Source organism: Pollicipes pollicipes, unplaced genomic scaffold (assembly GCF_011947565.3).
Source record: "Pollicipes pollicipes isolate AB1234 unplaced genomic scaffold, Ppol_2.1 Scaffold_4002;HRSCAF=4701_pilon_pilon_pilon, whole genome shotgun sequence".
Classification (NCBI taxonomy): Eukaryota; Metazoa; Arthropoda; class Thecostraca; order Pollicipedomorpha; family Pollicipedidae; genus Pollicipes; species Pollicipes pollicipes.
The window spans coordinates 4,562,617-4,584,747 of record NW_023596420.1 but is presented as its reverse complement, the minus strand read 5'-3'; the positions used below and the strand labels follow the sequence as shown (position 1 = coordinate 4,584,747).

The following is a 22,131-nucleotide window of genomic DNA, read 5'->3' as shown; positions in this document are numbered from 1 at the left end:
CTTCAGTCGATTCCAAGGGCGAATACTTAGGGACTGGGGCCGACAATGAAACAACATCACTATCAAATAATCCCCGCACCTTGTGCCGTCTTAACATCCCCTCCCTCTCGCGATGGAGGCCAGACCACCGGGACCAAGCCCGCACAGGGAACCAGGAACCCTCTGCGGGATAAGGGCCTGGTGCCGGGATGCCCCCTCCACCCCAGGAGCCTTTCCGCCGATTCGTGGCTGGCGCATGCAGTCTTCAAGAACACACGGGACGTAGCGAGGACGCAGGATGAAGCGAGAGAAAGGATGCAAGGAACGCATTTTCGAATATGAATAACATTTCGGTACTACACATGAGAGAAATGTGGGCATCGGGTCTAGGTATGACGGAAAATAGACTGAAGGTTGAATAAGTTGCTACAAGCACCGTAACCGACCATGTGAATGCAAGCAAAACATCTTAACTAACAACAAAGATACCAGAACACCACGAAAAGGGCCAACAAACGAACACATAATGATATTCGGGTTCCACGAACACGCGTCAGAGGACAAGCCACCTTTCGGCAGGCGGAAGTACTACAAGTGAATTAGCCTGTTCGCTACAGTGGCAACTATGCACGGCCATCTGGCAGCAACCCTGACGTCATACGAACGTTCCGTGACGCAATCAAGCGATGACGCATTGAGCAGCTTTTTAACTAGATAGTAAAATTTTGTCGTCCAGGGTCGTCTTCGCACTCGTTAATAAAAATAAAATGTCCTGTCACTATGTCATTAGCCACATGTCTGCTTATTTCATCGTATCTGATAATCGCCTGAATATCTTCAAATCCGGAACATTCCCTTAAAAGAAGGAAATCAACCAGAAACAAGGATACCCCCATCCACGACGCAGCAGACACTTGGCATGAACCGCGCATGTCTTTTCTGACAGTTGTATCAACAGCTGTCCAAAGACAATATCCAACAATACTGTTTTGGCTGTAATCAGAAATGATAGCCGTATGGAATCTCTACCAAGGTGTGCACGTGTAGATGCAGCTGCCGTTGACTGCGCTGCTGAAAGCCTTCACACTGGCAGTAGAGGGCTGATCCCGCAACATTTGTGTTTACGGTGTAAGCCTTTAACCATCTGCTCTGGCCGTCCATTCAAACCTTCACCCATAAGATGTAAGGATTTTCTAACAAACATTACTTTTCGGTTGCGTCAAAGTTAACATTTTTCGGTTAGCAAGTACTTATTAATATTACTTAAGATCGGAAAGTTTTTGAATGATAGACATAAGCTTTCTCGAATCATGCAGAATCCTCCTGGCTGGGATGGTTTCTATTGATACTGTAAGGATGCCGCAAGGCTTATGCCTCAACAGGGACCCAATGACAAGTGAGTACCATCCGATGGTTCCCTTTAATTATGATGGTGCTCATAATCGTATTGGCTTATTCCACCAGAGACACGAATACAGGCCCTGGTGGTGGGCGCAAATATAGCAAGCTATGGACTGCACGAGGAATTAGATTGGCAACGGTGCATCACTGCTGTGTTGAAGGATGCCGCGCAATGATAACAATACCCTGCAGTAACAACCTTGAGAACATAGCATACCCAGCAACAACGCACCATAGACACTAAGCCTATAGTGATCGTTCAACTACACCTGTGGAGATGTACTTATTAACGGTTAGATGTGCATTACTGTTTTGTGCCTTAGTCGATAGCGTTGTGGACGAGGAGACGACCAATATATCGACAGGCTTTGAGGTACTAGGTGTAAGTCGGGACTAGGTAAAACCCGTTTTCCCAAGCACAGTTTCGCTGCCCCCCACAGGAAAAGCACAATTTAAACCATTTTGGCGCACCCAATTCCAGGAGCGACGCAGACCAAGAGCACTACATCAGGCCACTGCTGGAGGGCAAGCGGGAATGTCAGGGTTTCGCGGCAGCGCATCGGACCTTGTCGTCGGAGCTCTGTCCGTCGGAGGCGGATGCCACTGCCGGCTGCAGCGACAGCACCGTCTCGAAGAGGGTGCGCGCATCGCCGATGCTGCTGGCGATATCGGCGTTCGGGTGTTGACCGAACGCCTCCGGGTGGTCTACGGTCGGCAGACTGTTGCTGAAGTCCTGATAGTAGGAGAGGTGGCCGTCTCGCGGGATGTAGTAATACGGCAGCGACGACAGCCTGAAAACAACGCATGCTATGATATCTGGAACAGGGCGGCCCTAGCATTGCAGTGCTGACGCTGGGGATCAAATGCACGCACTAGGCCTGCATTGTGCATGTTGCATTATGATCTCAAAACTCTGAAGTCACTTAAACCTCGCCGACCGAGGAAGGCGGGGGAGGGGGTCACAGGCCCCTGCTTTTTCAGAATAACATCTAAGCGTTTTTAAACGCGTTGCTGATGCTTTCAAAACCTGAGGTTACATCATTTTTACACAAGTGAAAGCTTGGAAGGTCTAATCTCGACGGTTCATGACCTACGGTCACTTTCTCGAGGCCATGCCGGTGACATTTCTTTCAAGGAACGCATTCCAAAGGTGACATTTCTTACAAGGAACGCATTCCAAAGAAGCATTCACATTCCTGTACTCTTTGAAAAATAGATACAGAAACATCGCACACACAACGTGAATCTGGAAGACAGGATAGGACTTTCACGTCTGGGTCGCAGCACGCGGACGGAGTGGATGTCTGTTAACCGACAGCAGTGTAACAAGCGTTTGCGAGCTTGCTCCGCTAAGCGACAGAGCTGACTCTTAGGAAACGGATGAAAAGACCCGTTGCGTTATATGGAAAATTGTTATTTGCGATGGCAAACCCACGGGATAATGTTAAGCAGAACTTAAGATAAAGACGGCATAGCGCTTTCCAATTTCGCGCCACCTAGTCATGCGTCGAAGCTGATGTGGCACAACTCACATCACAATTAAATGATGCGGAAACATCATTTCTGGCATTCTGAATGATCAACGCTCAAATGTTGCTCTCCAGATTTCCACCACGGCTGGAGCGTTGTTACGTATTCCAAAAGTAAAAAGCCGCACTTTCTACCAGTGCAGCCGCCATATCTCCCTAATTTCGCTACTGCCTCGCCAACGCTATTGCAGCCTATCTGTACTGTCATAGCTTGTCTCCAAAGCACACCACGAAGCCAGTGGGAGTTGTGTTTTGCGGTCCTGCATTTCTCAGCACTTCTTATCGCTTATCTGACGTTTCTCGAAGCAATGCGTTCGGGTAATGCATTCGATTCACTATGGCTCACATTTTTCGTGACGAAATTCACACCGGCCTCGTCGTCGGTCACACTTTCGGGGCGCCCGTGCAAAACCAATAGGTATAAAACGGTCATTCCACCACGTGCCACGCTCGAACCCCGGACCGCAGCGGCTCGCGATCTTCCCGTGGAAAGCCGAATATTACGCCCGCCCTCTGAGCTACATTCCACCGCCGTGACCTGCCGTTCGGCCCACAGACGGCGCTAAGTAAAACGGGACAGACAGAAGGACCCTAAGCGAAAATAGTATATAGACAAGTGTGTTCAGCCCGTTCCGTTCACAGACGGATATAGCGCCATTTCAAACCCGAGACGAACGTTCTCATAGCGTAAACAGATATTTTGTCACATCGTCACGTAACCAAGACGATGAGAAACCGAGCCGCAGAGACGCAAAAGGACTGCATTGTTACCCGATGTGCAAGCCAATTTTTCCGCGTGGTTCCACGAACAAGACTCGTTGCGGCTTTGGCGAAAAGTGGGTCTGAAAAAAGTCCTCTGACAGCCCTCCTCGCCCTTTCCATGCTCATCTGCCGTAGACAAGTTATTACACAAGCTGAAGAAAATCTAGCAACTTTTCATTGCACCATAAACAATATGAACATTCTTAAATAAACTATGGATAAACCACCCACATAGCGTACAAAGGTCGAGAGACACGCACGTACTCTTGCGGCCAAGCCGATGCAGCGCCGCATTCTACCATGCACACAGGGGCAAATCACCAAAACGTTGACTTAAAAAGTGTCAGGGAACGAACAGCAGTCGGTGACCACGTTTCCGCGTCGTTCACCGCGTCGTTTACCCATGTCCCGTAAGTGGGTCATTACACAGAGAACGAAAGCCTTGCCAGTAGTTTTGAAAAGTAACAGCATGCAGCGGAGGTAGCGATAATTAAAAGCTGAGCGAAGTGCTTACCTAGCGTGCACAGGTGCGGTAACCCATAGCCTTGCGGCCAAGCTGATATGGCACCCAACCCCAGCGGCACACAGCAGCTGCTATCCAATGCGTAAAGCTGCAGCAGCATCATTTTGACGCCCTCTGAGCGTCTGTTGAGTTTTGGGCCTTGCTGTGCATGTTGGATGCCTCAATAAAACGTCGTGACCGCCGATGCCAGCCGTATTTCAGCTCCCACTTATACATGTAAGTAAACACATGGCATTGTCTACTAACGTCACATTTTCATCACATTGTAACATTGCCTTATCTGTGGAATGGCATTCAAAGAGCTGAACTGATGCATGCTGTTGCTACCGTGGCTTAGCTATTACGCCCGCACGGAATGAATGAACAGAAGATGAATAAAATACCGCTGAGCATCGGCAATCACGTGCGCTTTTCCACGTCTTACTTGAATTACTCAGCGGCGGTGACTGGCTACCGGTGGTATTTTGACGTTGCGTAAAATCTAATTTGTGAACACTTGGGTCGAAAGAAAGAAGCACCAAATGTTTGAAAGGAAGGCCGCACGGAATTATTCCTGCGGTGATATAACTTTCGGCAAGACCCTGGCGATGGTTCGGAAGACTGCGTTGTATTTGGCGCCATGTTTCCAAATCCAGACATTGCCAGCTTGCAAGACGATTACTGGTGCAACGGTGCGCCGCACAGTCTAGTGTCAGCCACGTGAACTGCAGATGGTATATTGGCCAACACTTTGAAATTGGATTCACGCCTCCACCGGCTCTCGCTGCCAATAGTTGGCATACCACGTGAAAAACAGTAAAAACCTTACCAAACGGAGAATCTGTCTTTACCACTGCTGTGCACGTGCCACGTGTGGCGTCACACATGAAATCATGCGATATACTGTTCAAGTATCGATCAGAGCGCGTTGATTTTGCGTCGCCCGTCCGGCGATCACCGAGGTGCGGCCCTGGATTCGAACGACCGATCGCCGGTTTTGATGCGGGTAGCCTTTTTCGGGCCGCCACGCGAAACCGATAGGTTGAAAACGCAATTTGCAACGCGTGCCATGCGCCACGCGCTGACCGCCAACTACATGGGAACATGGGATGGAACATGGGAACATGGGATCACCAGCTAAATGTGGAACATAAGCACGTTCATAGTGTGCAAGTTTCACCCCCTATCTCTTAACGTTTGACCTGCGGACGAGCTCAACGAACAAGATGACAAACAGACGGAGACACTTGACGCAAATAGCATATAAGACGAAAATGTAATGCATGCCGCTACGCTTAATGCCGCGGAATTTCCACTCGAACGCAGTCATAGCCTTTTGCTCTCACTTGTAGTAGGTGACGGTGAGCGCCTCGTCATTGAACATCTGGTTGATGTACGTCATAAGCAGGCGCCGGTCCCAGTCGTCGGTCACATGGCCGCCGTACATGACACCGGCGATCAGGTACTTGAGCGCGTCCCACGGAGGATCTTCGTACTCGCGCAGGTAAATGTTGAGGAGTGACTCGGACACCTGAGCGGCGCCGGGCAGCGCTTGAAGGGGACAACCGAGACGGCCCACGCACCAACCAGCCGCCGTATCAATGGCTGGCACGATGGCACATTGACCAATACAGAACACGACCGGACTAACGGACCGCCCCCCCCCCCCCCCCCCCCCCCACACACACACACACAGTCCTGACAGCACGCAGGCTCCCTCGCTCACACTTGCGGATCCTTAACCATGGCTGACGAGTTGCTTATATGCGATTCCAATTGATGCCTCTTGGCTTAAGGGCAAGCTTAATACCGGAAAGTCGCGCCATTTATGTTCCAACAGCCTGAAATATAAAAAATACCCTATCATACATGACCAAAATATCAAAAAATACACGATCTAACAAGGCAGGGAACCAGGTGGAAAAGACAGCGAAAACCTGAGGTAGACACCCACTGCCAGAACAGAGCCAAGTTCACAACACTAATGTTATCAGCACGGTGCACCAACTGTAGGGAGATTCCCAGCCGGCACTTCACCGATGTTACCACTGATTTTCCCACCCACGCAGCAGTTGCTGTCAAGCTGCCGTTTGTCAATCTGTTGTTTGACAGCAAAACTTTGAGCCAACCCGAACGCTCTAGTTCACACTGCAGCAGCAGTCCTGACTTCACGATGAATGAACAACATTCCCCAGGGTGACCTATAGCTAACCGGCTGGTGCTCCTACACAGCCCCCAGCTCAGCCACGCACCTCGAAGTCGGAGTCGTTGAAAGCGTACAAAATGTTCCAGCCGAGCTGCTGGAACTTGCGCCGCTCCAGCAGCACGGAATGAAAGAAGCAGAGAGAGAAGAGCAGCTTCTTGTAGGTACTCTGGCGCGGACACTGCGTGAACTGCGCCTCAGTCATGTTCTGGTACAGCCGCTTGATGTTGGCCTTGATACCCTGAGGGGGTAGGATCGCGAGTCACGAGTGACGCACTCCTTAGCGTCACTTCTCGTTACAGCTGGGCTTTAAGCGATTGAAGCGCACTGCTACCATACTCCACACCGTATGCTCTCACTGGGTTAGAAAAGTAAGGGATATCTGGATGACCTCAGTCAGTATGGAGGCGGCGCACATGTCATAACCCCCCAGCATCAGATACCTTGGGCGGCTCGGTGGTGATCTTGATGCCGTTCTGCAGGATCGAGATGGGGAAGTCCGGGTGCGGGCTGGAGCTGAGCCACAGCCGGAACTCGGTGTGAGCACCACCATCCTGGATCTCCTCCACCATCTTGTCAAGCTCGGGCATCCAAGAGAGCGACAGGTGACAGTTGGCCAGGAACACCCAACCGCCGTCGCGCTTACCCAACTCCAGCATTCTGCCCGAGAGAGGAAAAAATGACAAGAGAGCCCCGATTGAACAAGGGAAGGGGGGGGGGGGGGGTCGCAGGAAGCACGAATGTCAGAGTGCCAAGTGCCCAGATAACGGGCATCTAATGTACATCGTTTGTGTGCTGGGACCCGGCCGCTCCCATGGCGTGCCAATGCATGTGCACATGTGCACTCACATGCGTAGGAATGGAGTTTGAGGGCGCCACGGCAACTACACTTTATTCAAAGGGTGAACATATACTCTATGGCCACGCATGGTCAGGATTGACTGCAAAATTAGTGTTGACGCCGTCTCTTTCTGAGACGCTGCTCCGCCTGTGTGCACCAATTGTAAGACGAACCGATCGTCGTATGGTCCGTGACGCTGGGCCGTAATCAAACCCGCGACTGCGGCCGACGACGTCCTGCACTGAGCCCTTATTCAATGTCAAACGAAACAACAGCCACGATGCGCCCGAAACGAGAGAAGCGAGAAAGCACCACATTCCCTCCACGGAATTTCGCCATAGATCGATGAACGAACCAGCAAACCCACGAGCTGACGCCTCCAGAGATCGTCATGAGACGGGGTTGGGTCGGGGGGAGGCGGCCCGTCACTCACCGTATGGCAGTGGGTGTCTGACCCTGACCCAGACTGAGACGGGGTTGGATCGGGGGGAGGCGGCCTGTCACTCACCGTGTGGCAATGGGTACCTGACCTTGACCCAGACTGAGACGGGGTTGGGTTGGGGGAGGCGGCTGTCACTCACCGTGTGGCAATGGGTACCTGACCTTGACCGAGACTGGGACGGGGTTGGATCGGGGGGAGGCGGCCTGTCACTCACCGTGTGGCAATGGGTACCTGACCTTGACCCAGACTGAGACGGGGTTGGGTTGGGGGGAGGCGGCCTGTCAATCACCGTGTGGCAATGGGCGTCTGACCCTGACCCAGACTGAGACGGGGTTGGATCGATGGGAGGTGGCCTGTCACTCACCGTGTGGCAATGGGTGTCTGACCCTGACCCAGACTGAGACGGGGTTGGGTCGGGGGGAGGCGGCCTGTCAATCACCGTGTGGCAATGGGCGTCTGACCCTGACCCAGACTGAGACGGGGTTGGATCGATGGGAGGTGGCCTGTCATTCACCGTGTGGCAATGGGTGTCTGACCTTGACCCAGACTGAGACGGGGTTGGGCCGAGGGGAGGCGGCCTGTCAATCACCGTGTGGCAATGGGTGTCTGACCCTGACCCAGACTGAGACGGGGTTGGGTCGAGGGGAGGCGGCCTGTCACTCACCGTGTGGCAATGGGTGTCTGACCCTGACCCAGACTGAGACGGGGTTGGGTCGAGGGGAGGCGGCCTGTCAATCACCGTGTGGCAATGGGTGTCTGACCCTGACCCAGACTGAGACGGGGTTGGATCGAGGGGAGGCGGCCTGTCACTCACCGTGTGGCAATGGGTACCTGACCCTGACTCAGACTGAGACGGGGCTGAGTCGATGGGAGGCGGCCCGTCACTCACCGTGTGGCAATGGGTGTCTGACCTTGACCCAGACTGAGACGGGGTTGGGCCGAGGGCAGGCGGCCCGTCACTCACCGTATGGCCGTGGGTGTCTGACCCTGACCCAAACTGAGACGGGGTTGGATCGGGGGGAGGCGGCCTGTCACTCACCGTGTGGCAATGAGTACCTGACCTTGACCCAGACTGAGACGGGGTTGTGTCGGGGGAGGCGGTCTGTCACTCACCGTGTGGCAATGGGCGTCTGACCCTGACCCAGACTGAGACGGGGTTGGATCGGGGGGAGGCGGCCTGTCACTCACCGTGTGGCAATGGGTACCTGACCTTGACCCAGACTGAGACGGGGTTGGGTTGGGGGGAGGCGGCCTGTCACTCACCGTGTGGCAATGGGTGTCTGACCTTGACCCAGACTGAGATGGGGTTGGGCCGAGGGGAGGCGGCCTGTCAATCACCGTGTGGCAATGGGTGTCTGACCCTGACCCAGACTGAGACGGGGTTGGGTCGAGGGGAGGCGGCCTGTCACTCACCGTGTGGCAATGGGTGTCTGACCCTGACCCAGACTGAGACGGGGTTGGGTCGAGGGGAGGCGGCCTGTCAATCACCGTGTGGCAATGGGTGTCTGACCCTGACCCAGACTGAGACGGGGTTGGATCGAGGGGAGGCGGCCTGTCACTCACCGTGTGGCAATGGGTACCTGACCCTGACTCAGACTGAGACGGGGCTGAGTCGATGGGAGGCGGCCTGTCACTCACCGTGTGGCAATGGGTACCTGACCCTGACTCAGACTGAAACGGGGCTGAGTCGAGGGGAGGCGGCCTGTCACTCACCGTGTGACAATGGGTGTCTGACCCTGACCCAGACTGAGATGGGCTGAGCCGAGGGGAGGCGGCCTGTCACTCACCGTGTGGCAATGGGTGCCTGACCCTGACCCAGACTGAGACTGTGGAAGCGCTCCATCATGTCGTTCTGTTCAGCCAGCTGGAGCAGGGCCGTGGTCGGGTCCACTCCCGGTGAGAGGATGAAGATCAGCGGCGTCTTGGCGGCAGAGTCCTCCAGCTGCCGGCACGCAGACATGGATGCTGACGGTGTGTCCCGCACATACTTGACCAACGCGCATTCACACACCGATGGCTTCACCGCCACCAACCTTCAACGAATATCAGTGTTCAAGTTTTTTTTTTCTTACAAACTCTAAACTACGTGGTTGTACTATTCAACACAAAACAAACAATGCACGTGGTATTGTGCAGTAATGTGTAAGGTGGTTGGGACAACATTACGTTTTGACAGAGTTCGGGCACATGCATGTCCCCTCCTCCCGTGGTCAAAACGGCACGAAATTATGACGTAGATTAAAGTAAAATTTTAATTCATTGTGCGCGCGCACGTGCGTGTGTTAGTGTGTAATTTTACCGTCACCAGCATAGCCGTCTATGCCGCGACTGGAACGACGATGACCACGTACAGACACATGAACTTAGAGATACACGAACGCCCAGATACACGCCACAATTTTTTCCTCGGAACTTGGAGCCGCGAAAAAAGTTAGGCGAGAGATGGCCTTTTTACACGAGGTGCTTCGAAGGTCCTGGGGTGAGAGTTAATTGTCTTACACCATTAGCAATTGCACATCGATTCAGTGCCGATCCGCACTTTTCAGCGGAAAATGCACGAACGTGACAGAAGCATTCAGCAGCCGTTTTGGAAGCGAGGAAGCCAGCTTTGCGGTGCTACTACACGTCTGTCAGACAGTGGAGGAAACTCACCACACCGTGGAAGTCGAGCACGGGAGGCTCGACAAACCGCTGGCCCAAGTTGTGCACGACGAACGTGGTCACGCAGACGTTCACTCGGTCCGGGCGCAGCGAGCGCACGAAGATCATCCGCTGCAGCTCCGAGCAGGAGGTGTCCCACTCGCCTGCGGCCACGTGGTGCGCTGTGACGGCAGTCGGCGCCAACAGTGCGGGGAACGACCGCATGACATTGCGGCCTTCCGTCACAAGAAAAACTGACACTGGGGCGGTTTGTGATAGCGAGCGAACCACCAAGCGGCTCACACAGCTTTTATAAAATGGAAGCAGATTTTGCGCTTGAATGAAACACCGAATGGGAGGCACGGACCATTCCGATCTGCAGTGTTCGGGTTGGTCCATGGGCGCTGCATGGGTGTAGGCATAGGTACGTTGCCATGGATGAAGAAGTGACTTGGGCCCATAAGCCCCTCGAGCTCGCGGATGGGGAAGAGCGATCCGGACCCTGGCGCGGATCGCATGCGGGATGGAGAGGTCGTGACTTAGGCCAATAAGCCGCTCGAGCTCGCGGATGGGGAAGAGCGATCCGGACCCTGGCGCGGATCGCACGCGGGATGGAGAGGTCGTGGCTTGGGCCCGTAAGCTCAAGCAACAATGCATTTGAGCGTCTCTAGAAAAGACTCAACCAAAACCCATGACCCCTACTGCCGGTACCCAAACACACCTGAATCATGGGGTGAGACCCAAGGGCAGCGGCGTCAAGCTGCCGACTCGGCACTGAGAGCTCAGACTGACCGGGTAACGTGGCCTTCTCTGGCTCCGGAGACGTGTACCAGGCGTACCAGTCGCGGTGCCCCTGTTCAAACGACTGTATCACGCCGTGGAAGTTGGCAAGCCGCTCCAGTTCAGTCACGTTGTCCCAGGCCGAGTCCGACAGCCACTCTGATGGCCGGAGACACCAACAATCAGCCACAAGGGTCCACACAGCAGTCCGCGGCGCAGCACGGCTAGCTTAATGACATCTATTTGGTAAAATCATCACACGCAACGTTTGGAAAAAACATTTCAAAGTTTAAAAAGTTATTCGCATTGCTTTTGTGCGAATATGTTTCGAGGATCCATGCCGGTAACGAATTTCTGATTGGGGGATTAAGAGTTCACGCTATCTCAGGAGATTTCGCGCGACAAACGCAACCACGTCGATAAAAAACAACGAACAAAAAACAAAAAAACCCACAACCGTTACTAGATGTCGATAACGGCCTCACAGACCGGAAATGCTTACCATCCAGGTGACCTCTGACCTGGGCAAGGGTTATCCATCTGCTCCTCTCGGTCCAAAACCACACCACCCTTGAGGAAGAACATGTATTCGTCCCCGTTGACGACGGCCTGGCTCTCCAGCATCTTTATGCACATGTGGAACGAAAACAGCAGCTTGTGCCTTTCGAAGAGTCCACGACAGGCGTATCTGCAAATAGAATGACGACAACTAACGACTTAAAAGCATAAAGCCGGCCATTAAATCAGTGCAAAGTGCAGCATCCAGAAATAACGACGAAGTCACATCTTATGCATAATTCGTCATAATGTGCCAACGTAATATTAAAAAACACACATAGCTAAAAAGACGTTCAGCTTAACAAAATGAAAAAGAACACCATTTGGCCCGGCCATCATTACATTCCTGGACATTTAATCCAATTTTGACGCACCTGGCTGTCATTCATGACAGCCAATCGTGACTTGGTTGAGACTCCGCATGCAGCACAGTTCAGGCGATTTCGGTGTTCACTTACTTGTAAACGCCATAGGTGTGGAAGTCATTCATGTTCTGGATGCGGTTCTCTAATTTGGGGCTCCGCTGCGACTTGTCGATGGAGTGTGTAAACAGGTCGACGTACGAATCCAGTGAGAACTGATACATCGGGTCAATCTTGCCCAGGTCAGTCAGCACGAAGAACAATATGGAGGCGCGTCGCGCACACGGCCGGTACGCCTGCAGCAGAGTGCAGCCGGCACCAGGTCAGCCCCCAGCTCGAGCGCACAGCACCCGATGCGAGCGCAGAGCCTGGTTTGCATAATCAATGGAAGGTGTGCACTGAGTTCAAGGCCACACGACATCAACCTCTCGTCAGGTGTATCTCATTGTCACGACACCCACACCTTCAAATGCTTGTGAAACTTTTTTTCGAAACCAGTTACATCGTTCCGAAGTGCAGCACATTAGTTGCAACTCGGCTATCGATCACGATCCTTTGAGGTCACATCTGTGAATATTTATATCCGCGAAAGTAGCGGTAGTAAAGTAACAAAGTAACCCCATTTATGCAACGGCCTTCGCGGTTTATGGTTTGTCTCGTACCTGTCTGACAGACGTCAGGCGGTTATCGTCAAAGAAAAAACTTCCGATTGGAAACTAGTGACTTCCAGCGTCCCGGAAGGATCATTCTTGGCTGCCCTCCTCTTTTCACTGCTAATTAACGATCTTCCGTGCGCCAGCGAATCTGGCTGTCTTTCGTACGCCAATGACGTCAAAATTTCGCGTAAAATTACGTCCCGACTGATGCACTAGTGCTGCAGAGTGGTCACGATCATCTGGTAGCGCGGTACATCATGTGGGGGCTGATCCTTAACCCTGTTAGATTTAAAACGTTCACAATGGACCTTGGCGACCTTGGCGTAACGCTGAATACCAAACAAATTTTCACTTTACCCGTCTCTGACATAGAAGGGCCGGTCGAGTACTTGGTCCCCTTATTCGGCCCTTTCATGTCGGTGCCAGCAGGCCGAAGTTCAACCGAAGCGCAGTGATGGCTGCGTATTTCGCAAACGCGCGATCAGTTTTAAAATATACGGCGCAGTCTGGACGAGGCAGTCGATGCCCACACAGTGCCGGTCGACCGAGGGCAGTACAAGCTTTCTATGTGATTAATTACTCATACATTCTCCGGGCAAACAAATTCTCTTTCCTATGACAGCCTACTGGTTCACTTCAAAATCCCATCCCTAGCAGTACGAAGAGTGCAGCACGATTTACTCTTTCTGAGGAACACCTTCTAATGTAAACTGGACTCTCAAATCTTACTCAGTCGTTTACCTTTGCCTGTGCCACCTCGATCGACCCGCACCTGAACTCTGCTCGCCGTACCTCGCGCTCGTGTGCAAATAGTACAGAGCGGTCTGTTTTGCAGGCTTCCAAGCGTTGTGAGCAGTTTTTAACTAGCAACACCAGCCCAGATGCCGTTCTCGACGGTTTTGCCATCTTCCGAGTTCGAGTGATCAAGTATGCTTTAGCTTCGTAGTATCTTCACTCAGCTCTGACGTATGTCATCCAACATTGATGTTCATACTACTGTGTACTATGCACTTATTGCATTTTATCTAAACGATTTCGCCTGTTAGGAGAGCGCTGCTCTGTTGCCGAGAAAGTAAAACAAGGAAATAAATATAAGCATATAGTTCGTCGCGTATGGATATTGAGGCACTAGTTTAAGATCCCAGTTTATGCATAAGTAACCTTCCTTTTTAGGGCCTGGCATCCGATCATCGGCTGTTACCGAAGATATATACAACGCACGAACATTCCGTTCCAAAACATTTAATTTTGTAAGGCATTTACTAATGTTCCATGACTCGGATTGCACACTGTCAAATACAAGCGGTGCACTGCGTCGCCTGGAGACGTCGCCTCCACGCAACCCGCATTGATCTAACAACGCCATATTTCATGGCTGTAAACATTTCACCCTTTTGTCCACAACTGGGGCGTTGTCTTGAAATCCATACGTGCTATGTGCGCCGCCAAATGTGGTTTATTAGTGATCGCCGCATGTGTGCTAGAGTGTGTGGGGCATGTGGGGGTGGGGTTGAGGGTCGGGGAGTGAACCTGCCTCTCGAGCGGAATCAATCTTGATTTCGGTCTCCTCGGCCGTCTCCAGCTGTTCGATGACGTCTGCCGACGTGGTCTTGCAGGACTGCAGCGTCACCACTAGCGCTTCATCCTCCAGGAGTGAGCCTTCTGTCTTCAGAAGTCTGTTACAGCAGAACCAAGCATATCAGCACCAACATTTTGTGAAGGCAAAAAGACCCACGCGCTGACGCTTACAATAACTGAACCAACAACACGTAAAGATGATCGGTACAATGGTACAGAAAAGCGCACACATCACCACCAGCGTTAGCAGAAATACTATACGCAGCACCATCAATCCAGCTTAACTTTGGGTCAACTGAACAGTCTACCATGTGATGCCGCTTTCACAAAACTGAGGATCCAATCCAATGTTAGATAGCGATTGGACAGCAATTATGCGTCTAGTGGACGCGGTCAACAACGATCAGCGGGCTTACGACGGGAAAATGACGGGTCTGACAAACAGAGCATGATACTCTTCTGGAAATCGATGTGTGAAATCAACCGAAACTATTGCTTGAAATGCGATACGTTGGAGTTAACCAGCGTTTGACGTTAGATCCATAGGGCATACGTTGTGCTCACCCTCTTAACGTGATTTATGAACTCTGGTGCCAAATATGACGCAGTCATCTCATACCATTATGCATGTGTTTTAACAACTGGAGGGCGAATAGGTTCCCTAATTTCCCCAAATGGAATTTATCCACTAAAATGTGTCCCACGGAACGCACTTTTTTACGTTTTGCCATCAAGTCAGTTTTATGTCAGGTTGTCTCCCACAATTTACAATCTGACTCCCAAATTTGGATCGCCCCCCCCCCCCCCCCCAATCTCAGGGGTGTGGTCGCACCCATGCCAGTTTGACTCCTTCAGATGGGTTTAAATACACTTGTTGAATGTATTCTGTTGGTCAGCAATGAAACAATATTTTTATCGTGGTTTTGCCTACATTTAGCCCTAACCACCATCATATAAAACAAAAATGGGGTCAACATCAATGAAAAGACTATCACTGCAGCCCATTACCGGTTTTTCTTTAACAGGACATTCACAACTAACCATGGCCAAAACAAACCTCTAGTTATCCCCGTGTGCAACGGTTCAGGGGAGGGCGAAAGTCCACCCCATTAGGCGTAGGTAATCGGTATCAGCGAGGGGTGAAAAACTAGACAGACGAGCCTGCACCTGACCTGAGCACCTCGTCTTCCAGCTCAATCAGTTTGACCTTGCCGGCGGCGATGTTGGTGACCAGTGTATCCTTCTGCTCCTCCAGCTCCGGCCGCTCCTTCCTCACCACGATGCCCAGCAGCTGCTGCTCCAGGCCTGTACCGCACATAGAAATGTTATGCAGGGCCTGACAGAGGAATAGGCCTCGCTTGAGCGGCCTTTACGGGTGACCCGATTAACCGCAACAAACAACGCAGTCACTGAGACATTTTAAAGAAGGCATGCTTCTTTGGACAGCAGCCTTGAGTTCAAGGGAATGTGCCACGTTTAAAGACACTGAAGCAAGCGCGGGACATGATGAAATAAGCTCACTTATAGCCATTGGCATACTTTTCAGTGAAAGAGACTGCTCTAGACAACACAGTTTCCCTGTTAAGCAAAGATGTTTCTCAATGCGTCACGGTTTGTTTACGTCGTGGTGTCTTGCACGACATTGACTGAGAGCCAGTTGGGGGACGTTATATCTGGGAATCGTGCTCACGAACGCCAGATACGTCCTCATGAAGTCACAAGTACATAATAACAGTATTGCCATCATCTACCCAGTTCGACACAATGAATGATGTGCATGCGAAGAGGTTCGCCCCATTTAAAGCGCGAGACCATCTTTCATATTTTCAAAACGGTATTCCCACTGTTGCACTCAGGACCTAAATGTGGACTGTTTTGCGTAGCGGACTTAAGCCGCTACGCAATAGTCACCCCGTGTCCGTGATGTCGTATATTGCGACGGTGTTGAACGTTCATTTGAACTCCAACACCTTACGCTGTATTGTGCGTACCGTTCACGTGGTCTGTTGCGCGCCCGGCATGAGTTCGTGCCACAGCACCATGTCACGATTGCAGAGTAGTGGCTTTCGGAAATAAACCATGCTAGAAAATGTACGAATTGTACAATATATACACTGGATTTGACGCGGTCTGGCCAAGGGCGAGTTTTGCAGTTCGAGGTAAACCACAAAGGAGCCATTAATTTTGCGACATGCTACCCTGGATACATCGTATGATGCGGAGACTCGACGTCGACTGGTTTAGACGTACGCCTCTAACACAGCTTTACGTACGCGACCCTAGCAGATCAGTAACCGGTCGTCGACGCATGTCAGGTCGATAACGCGCATTGCGACGACCCAACCATGGTTATACGGTATTCCGTATAACAGAATATATAAACCTGTATGAATGCCCAGATAACTTTACGGCCTTTACACAACACTACGGGCATACACTATAAGTGCCGAAAAGTCGTTTCTTATTTGACTTACATGCTACGAAATTGGACGGCTTCTTGGTATCAAATCTGCAAGGTATGTGTTGGACCCACCCCTGTGCGTTGTTTGAAGATAAAGATGCGTCTTTCCTGGTACTGATTTCGACCAAGAAGTACCACATTCCACATTTGATGTCATGCATATCCCTGACCACGAACATCTTTGAAAATAAAATTAAACAAGCATTTTGTCAAGTCAAACCATGCAGTGTCAGCAGCAACGCGCCAGAGATATTGCCTAGTGAACAATTCCATTTTGCACGGGCACACAAGGGGTAAACGACATTCCATTTCCCTGAGTAGAGAAATCTGTCACATCACTGAAGCAGCACATGCCCACCGTCCTCTTTGACGGTGAAGTTGATGATGGTGGTCTTGGTGGCGATCTCCGGCGGGTAGTGTGGATTGGAGAGTTTTGTGCTGATGTAGAACCGGAACTGCGGATTGTATTCCACCTCCTTATCGCCGAGCTTCGTAAACAGACGATCGCCTGTGGAGAAATTGCGGTTAGAGAACAACTGTGACGTACTCTTCTGGGACACTGATAAGACACAGTCACTAACTAGATATAAGCCCCCCCCCCCCTGCCCATAGTGTGCATATCTTCTGCATGACACAATTCACATCACAACACACTGCTACGATTCTTAGGACACATGCGGTCGTCGAACGGTCGCTTCCAAGTAACCCTCGACGGACGATGGTGGGTTGCGGGACGCAGAACCCGAAGCGACCACTTCCCATAGGTAAATCATAAAATCAAAATGACCAAAACCGCGGAACTTCCCTGCGCATGTTTTGAAAACTACTTTTGGTTCAGTTCATTTTCAGATCACTGTGCGCGTTGTTCAGTTCAGATTATTGGCTTTAAGACTATCTTGAGGCATTAAAAGCAATTGGAACGTGAACGTTTGTTTTGTCGCGGCAGTACGAGTTGCCCTTGGCCATGACTTGGGTGCAGAACGATGGCCTGACATAGACATTTCATAAACCTTGCAGAACCTGGCGGGTCACGGACACTCTGTTTTACCCCTAGATGCGCTGCCATTGCCTCGTACACGATAATATCCGAACAGCAGTTACAGCAGCAGCAGTTAGCCGAATTTTGGAACTATCCCTTGCCAGTCACCACTACTGTCGAAAGCCGTCGCTTGTAGTTATAGGCCTTCCAGAGGCCAAGTGGCAGGTGTTGCTTGTCCCTCGTCTGCTGAAGAGCGAACAAAACAAGGGGACCCACCTCTCCTCTCTTCTCTGTCCCACCTCCATTCTTGAGGGGGACGGGGAGGAAAGTCGCATGGACACATATACACGCACGCACACGCACACGAACACCCACGTACAAGTACACACACACGCACGCGCACACACAAATAAGCACGCGGACGAACGTGCATAAGCAAGCACACAGTGGGCACGGCAGAGGTTTCATTTTTCAGCACCGCAATGGAAGTCCTGACCTCGCGCTCGCGGTCTATCCTAATTTTTCAGGCCGCGTTGTCAGAAAACTGCTCCTGTGGTCCGGAGTGAGGCGGTGCACTTGGGGTGGGTCACCAGGCCGAGGAGTCTACTTAAAGACAGATCATGCCCATGAGCATACGGCCGCAGGCGCCGGCTGGTATTGCACTAATCCCGCAGCAAGGCGATCACTCATCAGTCGCTGCTATCTGTTAGGTACAGCCGGTCGAGGAAGACTACTTAAGTCAGGCTTCTACCAAGGGCTCTGACCCATACGGCTGGCGCACAACTAGCTACAGTACCGAGGTGGTCCCTTGCCTACTGTGGCACCAATTTGACCACAGTTGGAGAGCCGAAAGCGCCAGTAACCAATCATAAACACGTCTTTATATCATTAAGGTGAGGACAAATCGTGTGTAGTCTACCTTACAACTATACGTTACTATCTTAGCACACGCGAAGACCTGACAGAGGTTCCCATTCCACGTCAGCTACACCGCCTTTTGCGCTCGAAATACCGCTGACAGGCGACTGCAGCTCCTCGACGTGTTTGGGCCATACCCTGCTTGATGACGGACTTGGTAAGAATGGGGTTGAGTGAGGCGTCCAGCGTCTCCTGCACGTTCTGCAGCAGCACTGGAAAGCCGAAGGTGATACTGCGCTCCAGGACAGACAAGTAGTTGCTCTGCTGGAGGTCAATTGTTTTCAGGTCCTGCAGCGGTAGACAGACACAGAAACGCCAGTTAGTCACCGTCTCCCACAATAACGTGCAGATCATTCGGTTAAGGGTAGAAAATGGAGGAACAGAACGACTGATCACTGCTCCAATTACCGAGAACTAGCGTAAGACATTCCAAGTCTATCGGTGCTGCGATTAGCGTGAGCTCCCGCTGACATCACTAAGATGACACATCGCAACCATTCATCTATCGCTTTACGTTGCAAAAACCGCACACACATTCTACAGGAGAGCAGCAGCAGCTGCCGTGCGCGGCCGACCCACATGTTTCGCCTCCATGCTCCTGATCCAGCGCAGGCCCTGGCCCTGCGGGTCGATGAGCAGCGGCCAGCGCTGGCCGCGCGTGACGATGATGCCGTTCTCCACGCTGTAGGGGTTGGACGGCAGGCCCTGCACGTTCCAGTCGCGCACGACGGTCGGCTTGGCCAGAAACTCGCGCAGCTCGAAGGTAGGCGAGCAGGGCACCAGCTTACCGCGCACCTGATCACACGGGGCAGCTTACCGCGCGTCTGATCTCACGGAACAGCTTACCGCGCGTCTGATCACACGGAGCAGCTTACCGCGCGTCTGATCACACGGAGCAGCTTACCGCGCATCTGATCACACGGAGCAGCTTATCGTGCATCTGATCGCACGGAGCAGCTTATCGTGCATCTGATCGCACGGAGCACGGTGACACGGGACGACCAGTCGGGCATGTGCGGGCTGCCACGTGCTGCCAGGCACGTGCACTCGAACGCAAACCATACAGCCGACAGTGTTATGCGCTTATGGGGACGGATATAAAACCTAATGACGAACACAGATGTGGAAGGAAAGAACTGCACGATGTAGGTGAATGCACTGTGTGTTAATCACCGGGCGATTCCATGTAGCCGGAAAGCGACCGGTGCTTAATCCCAAACAAGATCAATTATTCGAAGTTGTCCCGCATTGAAATAACGGAAAATATTTATCTGAGGTAGTCGATTACCCCCCTTTGTTAACAAAAGTAGCAATATGACGTTAGTCTTATTCTGCCGCCACTGCAGGCGTTGGATACTTTTGTGCAAGGTTAACGTCGGCGAGATCAAGTGAATCACGCATGCCGAAAATAAGATAGGATAACAAAACAATCCAAATACCAGGAATAGAGCTGCCCAATTCATTTGAGGGGGGCTCTAGCCTTCTCTCAGTTTCGGGAGGAAAATGGGCCAAATCCAAGAAGAAACCCGTTGTTGGCGTAGCTTAAGGGAAAGTCTCGTCATGTACTGGTCGAACCCCGACTTAGTTTGCAAAACAACGCTCCTCTTGGACAGCTTCCCAAAATACAGCCAAGGCCAAATGACGACCGCAAGGCATCAGCTCATTGTGGACAAGCGTATGACCTACCTCGGGTAGCCAGATGTTGGAGATGATTTCGTCACGGTAATTGGAGGTGAACGGCCCCATGTAGGAGACGAAAGCGGCCGCGATGAGGCAGTCGCCCACCAAGAAACCGAAGCTCTCATCCAGATCCTTCACAGTCTGCGTCCAGCGGACCTTCTCGCCGGCTAGACCGGACACGATTTTCGCCGCGCGATCCAGCTTCAGCTCCAGACCTTCAGCCTGGAGGGCCCGTCACAGTGCCTGTCAAGTTCACATTCTGCGCCCGAGAGGCGAATCACAGTGTCAGTGACGCCCAGCTGCCCGCCTGACTGGGCCACTACGTCAACACCGGACACCCATTCCCCTGTTCCCCCCCAGAGTTCCGGTCGGCAGCCCGTCAAATTACAGCCCAACTCTGCTGCATCCTGCGAGCTTCGTCACGTAACCATGCTGACCTGCCAGCATTCGGCACCTTTTGTAAATGAAATATACAGATTCGTTGGCGCGGATGGTGTCACTACCCGTGATATGACGTTGCCTCGCCTCTCAACAACAGCGCGTTAACATCAGTTTGACATTTGTGGCCCGCTAGGTCGTCATTTGAAAGCTGTTCAATACCCGTAGATCACAGACACGTTGCTCGTACAACACTGATCCACAAACTCAAGACATCGGTAAGATGAAATGAAATGAGATGCGAATATTTAGTTGCAGTTCCCAATTGCTTCGGTGTGAGCACAGGCGACGCCGTTGGTCCCAGTATAGCACCGCCTCCAGCCACATCACAATGGTTCGCATCTCAGTAATGTACAGAGTATCTCCACTGGTTTTCTAATCTTTCAAAGCCTGCGCCAATTAGTAGCCCCTTCGTGTGGCGGCGCCATCTTAAACGTTGCTCGTGATCTGCAGCGGCTTGGCCTTTGCGGCGAGGCCTTGTTTGACGTTTGGCCTGGTAGCAATTGCGACTTTTCGATGGTCTGCACTTTGCTTATCATCATCATCAGGATGATGGTCCCAGGAGGAACCGCAATGGGACAATCGCACCGTCTTCGTCCAGTGAAACATGGATTAACTGGTGGTCGATGCGAGTGGTGGCGAGATCCAGTCTCTTAAAGACAGCAGTTGGTTATTCTGTGCACTGTGTAGCACAGCAACTAACAATTAGAAGAGAATGCAACAGCTCAGCATGACAGATCGTAAGCACAGCCAAGGAACACGCTAAGCCGTGGCCTAGTCTGTGCTTTGGTCGGGATGCCCCAGCCAGGCGCTGCAGTGCCGGCCACTGAATGCGTCTCTGCCACCTCGCCAGCGTACAAGTGAAGTCCAGGTCACGGCCGGCGGGCGCGCGGAGCTGCGCACTAGTCGGGGTATCGCGGAGCTCGTGTCGGGCAGTGTGCGCTGAGCGTGTGTAAGCGGTGGGCCGGTTTGGCCGCTCTTTTTTGGGTTTAAAATCAAACAGAAGTCTAGCGTGGGTGGAGTCTGACGGGGGTGGGGGGTGGGAGAAGAAGCACACGGCCACGATGATTCGCCCGCCGGCAGCAGGATACTGCCTCTGATGCGGTACACTTGTATGTCCCACATATACAAGTGTCTCCCTGACAGCGACCGACACCGGTAACGGAACGGCGTGAATTTATGAACTGGATCGTCATGAAATTTCAACCAGTCGTGTGCGCAGCTTCACGGCAATCCATACAGACTTGTGTGCTGTTCGGCTGGCTGAAGAAATGCACACAGCCAGCCAGTCAGTCAACCAGCCAGCCAGGCTAGTTGGCCCGCTAGCTTGGAAAACCAAGAGGAGTGCCACCCACACATTCGGCTTAGGCGCTGATCGCAATGCCAACGTCCTCCTTCCTGAAGTCGAGTAGTTTCGACAAT

At 52.0% G+C, this 22,131-nt stretch overlaps 1 protein-coding gene across 1 annotated transcript in view; it reads right to left on the bottom strand.

The window, feature by feature from the left end:
* The window catches only part of LOC119093419 (dynein heavy chain 2, axonemal-like), a 64,414-nt gene that overhangs the window by 15,861 nt on the left and 26,422 nt on the right, over window positions 1-22,131 (bottom strand). Inside the window, exons 20-34 of the mRNA XM_037216373.1 lie at window positions 20,278-20,493; window positions 19,171-19,386; window positions 18,729-18,879; window positions 17,053-17,202; window positions 15,406-15,538; window positions 14,190-14,331; window positions 12,096-12,295; window positions 11,601-11,767; window positions 11,092-11,238; window positions 10,312-10,463; window positions 9,447-9,601; window positions 6,820-7,036; window positions 6,426-6,617; window positions 5,520-5,704; window positions 1,946-2,171 (exon numbers count right to left, since the gene is read on the bottom strand). Of these exons, the coding sequence (XP_037072268.1) occupies window positions 1,946-2,171; window positions 5,520-5,704; window positions 6,426-6,617; window positions 6,820-7,036; window positions 9,447-9,601; window positions 10,312-10,463; window positions 11,092-11,238; window positions 11,601-11,767; window positions 12,096-12,295; window positions 14,190-14,331; window positions 15,406-15,538; window positions 17,053-17,202; window positions 18,729-18,879; window positions 19,171-19,386; window positions 20,278-20,493 (2,649 nt within the window). The remainder of the gene's footprint in view (window positions 1-1,945; window positions 2,172-5,519; window positions 5,705-6,425; window positions 6,618-6,819; window positions 7,037-9,446; window positions 9,602-10,311; window positions 10,464-11,091; window positions 11,239-11,600; window positions 11,768-12,095; window positions 12,296-14,189; window positions 14,332-15,405; window positions 15,539-17,052; window positions 17,203-18,728; window positions 18,880-19,170; window positions 19,387-20,277; window positions 20,494-22,131) is intronic.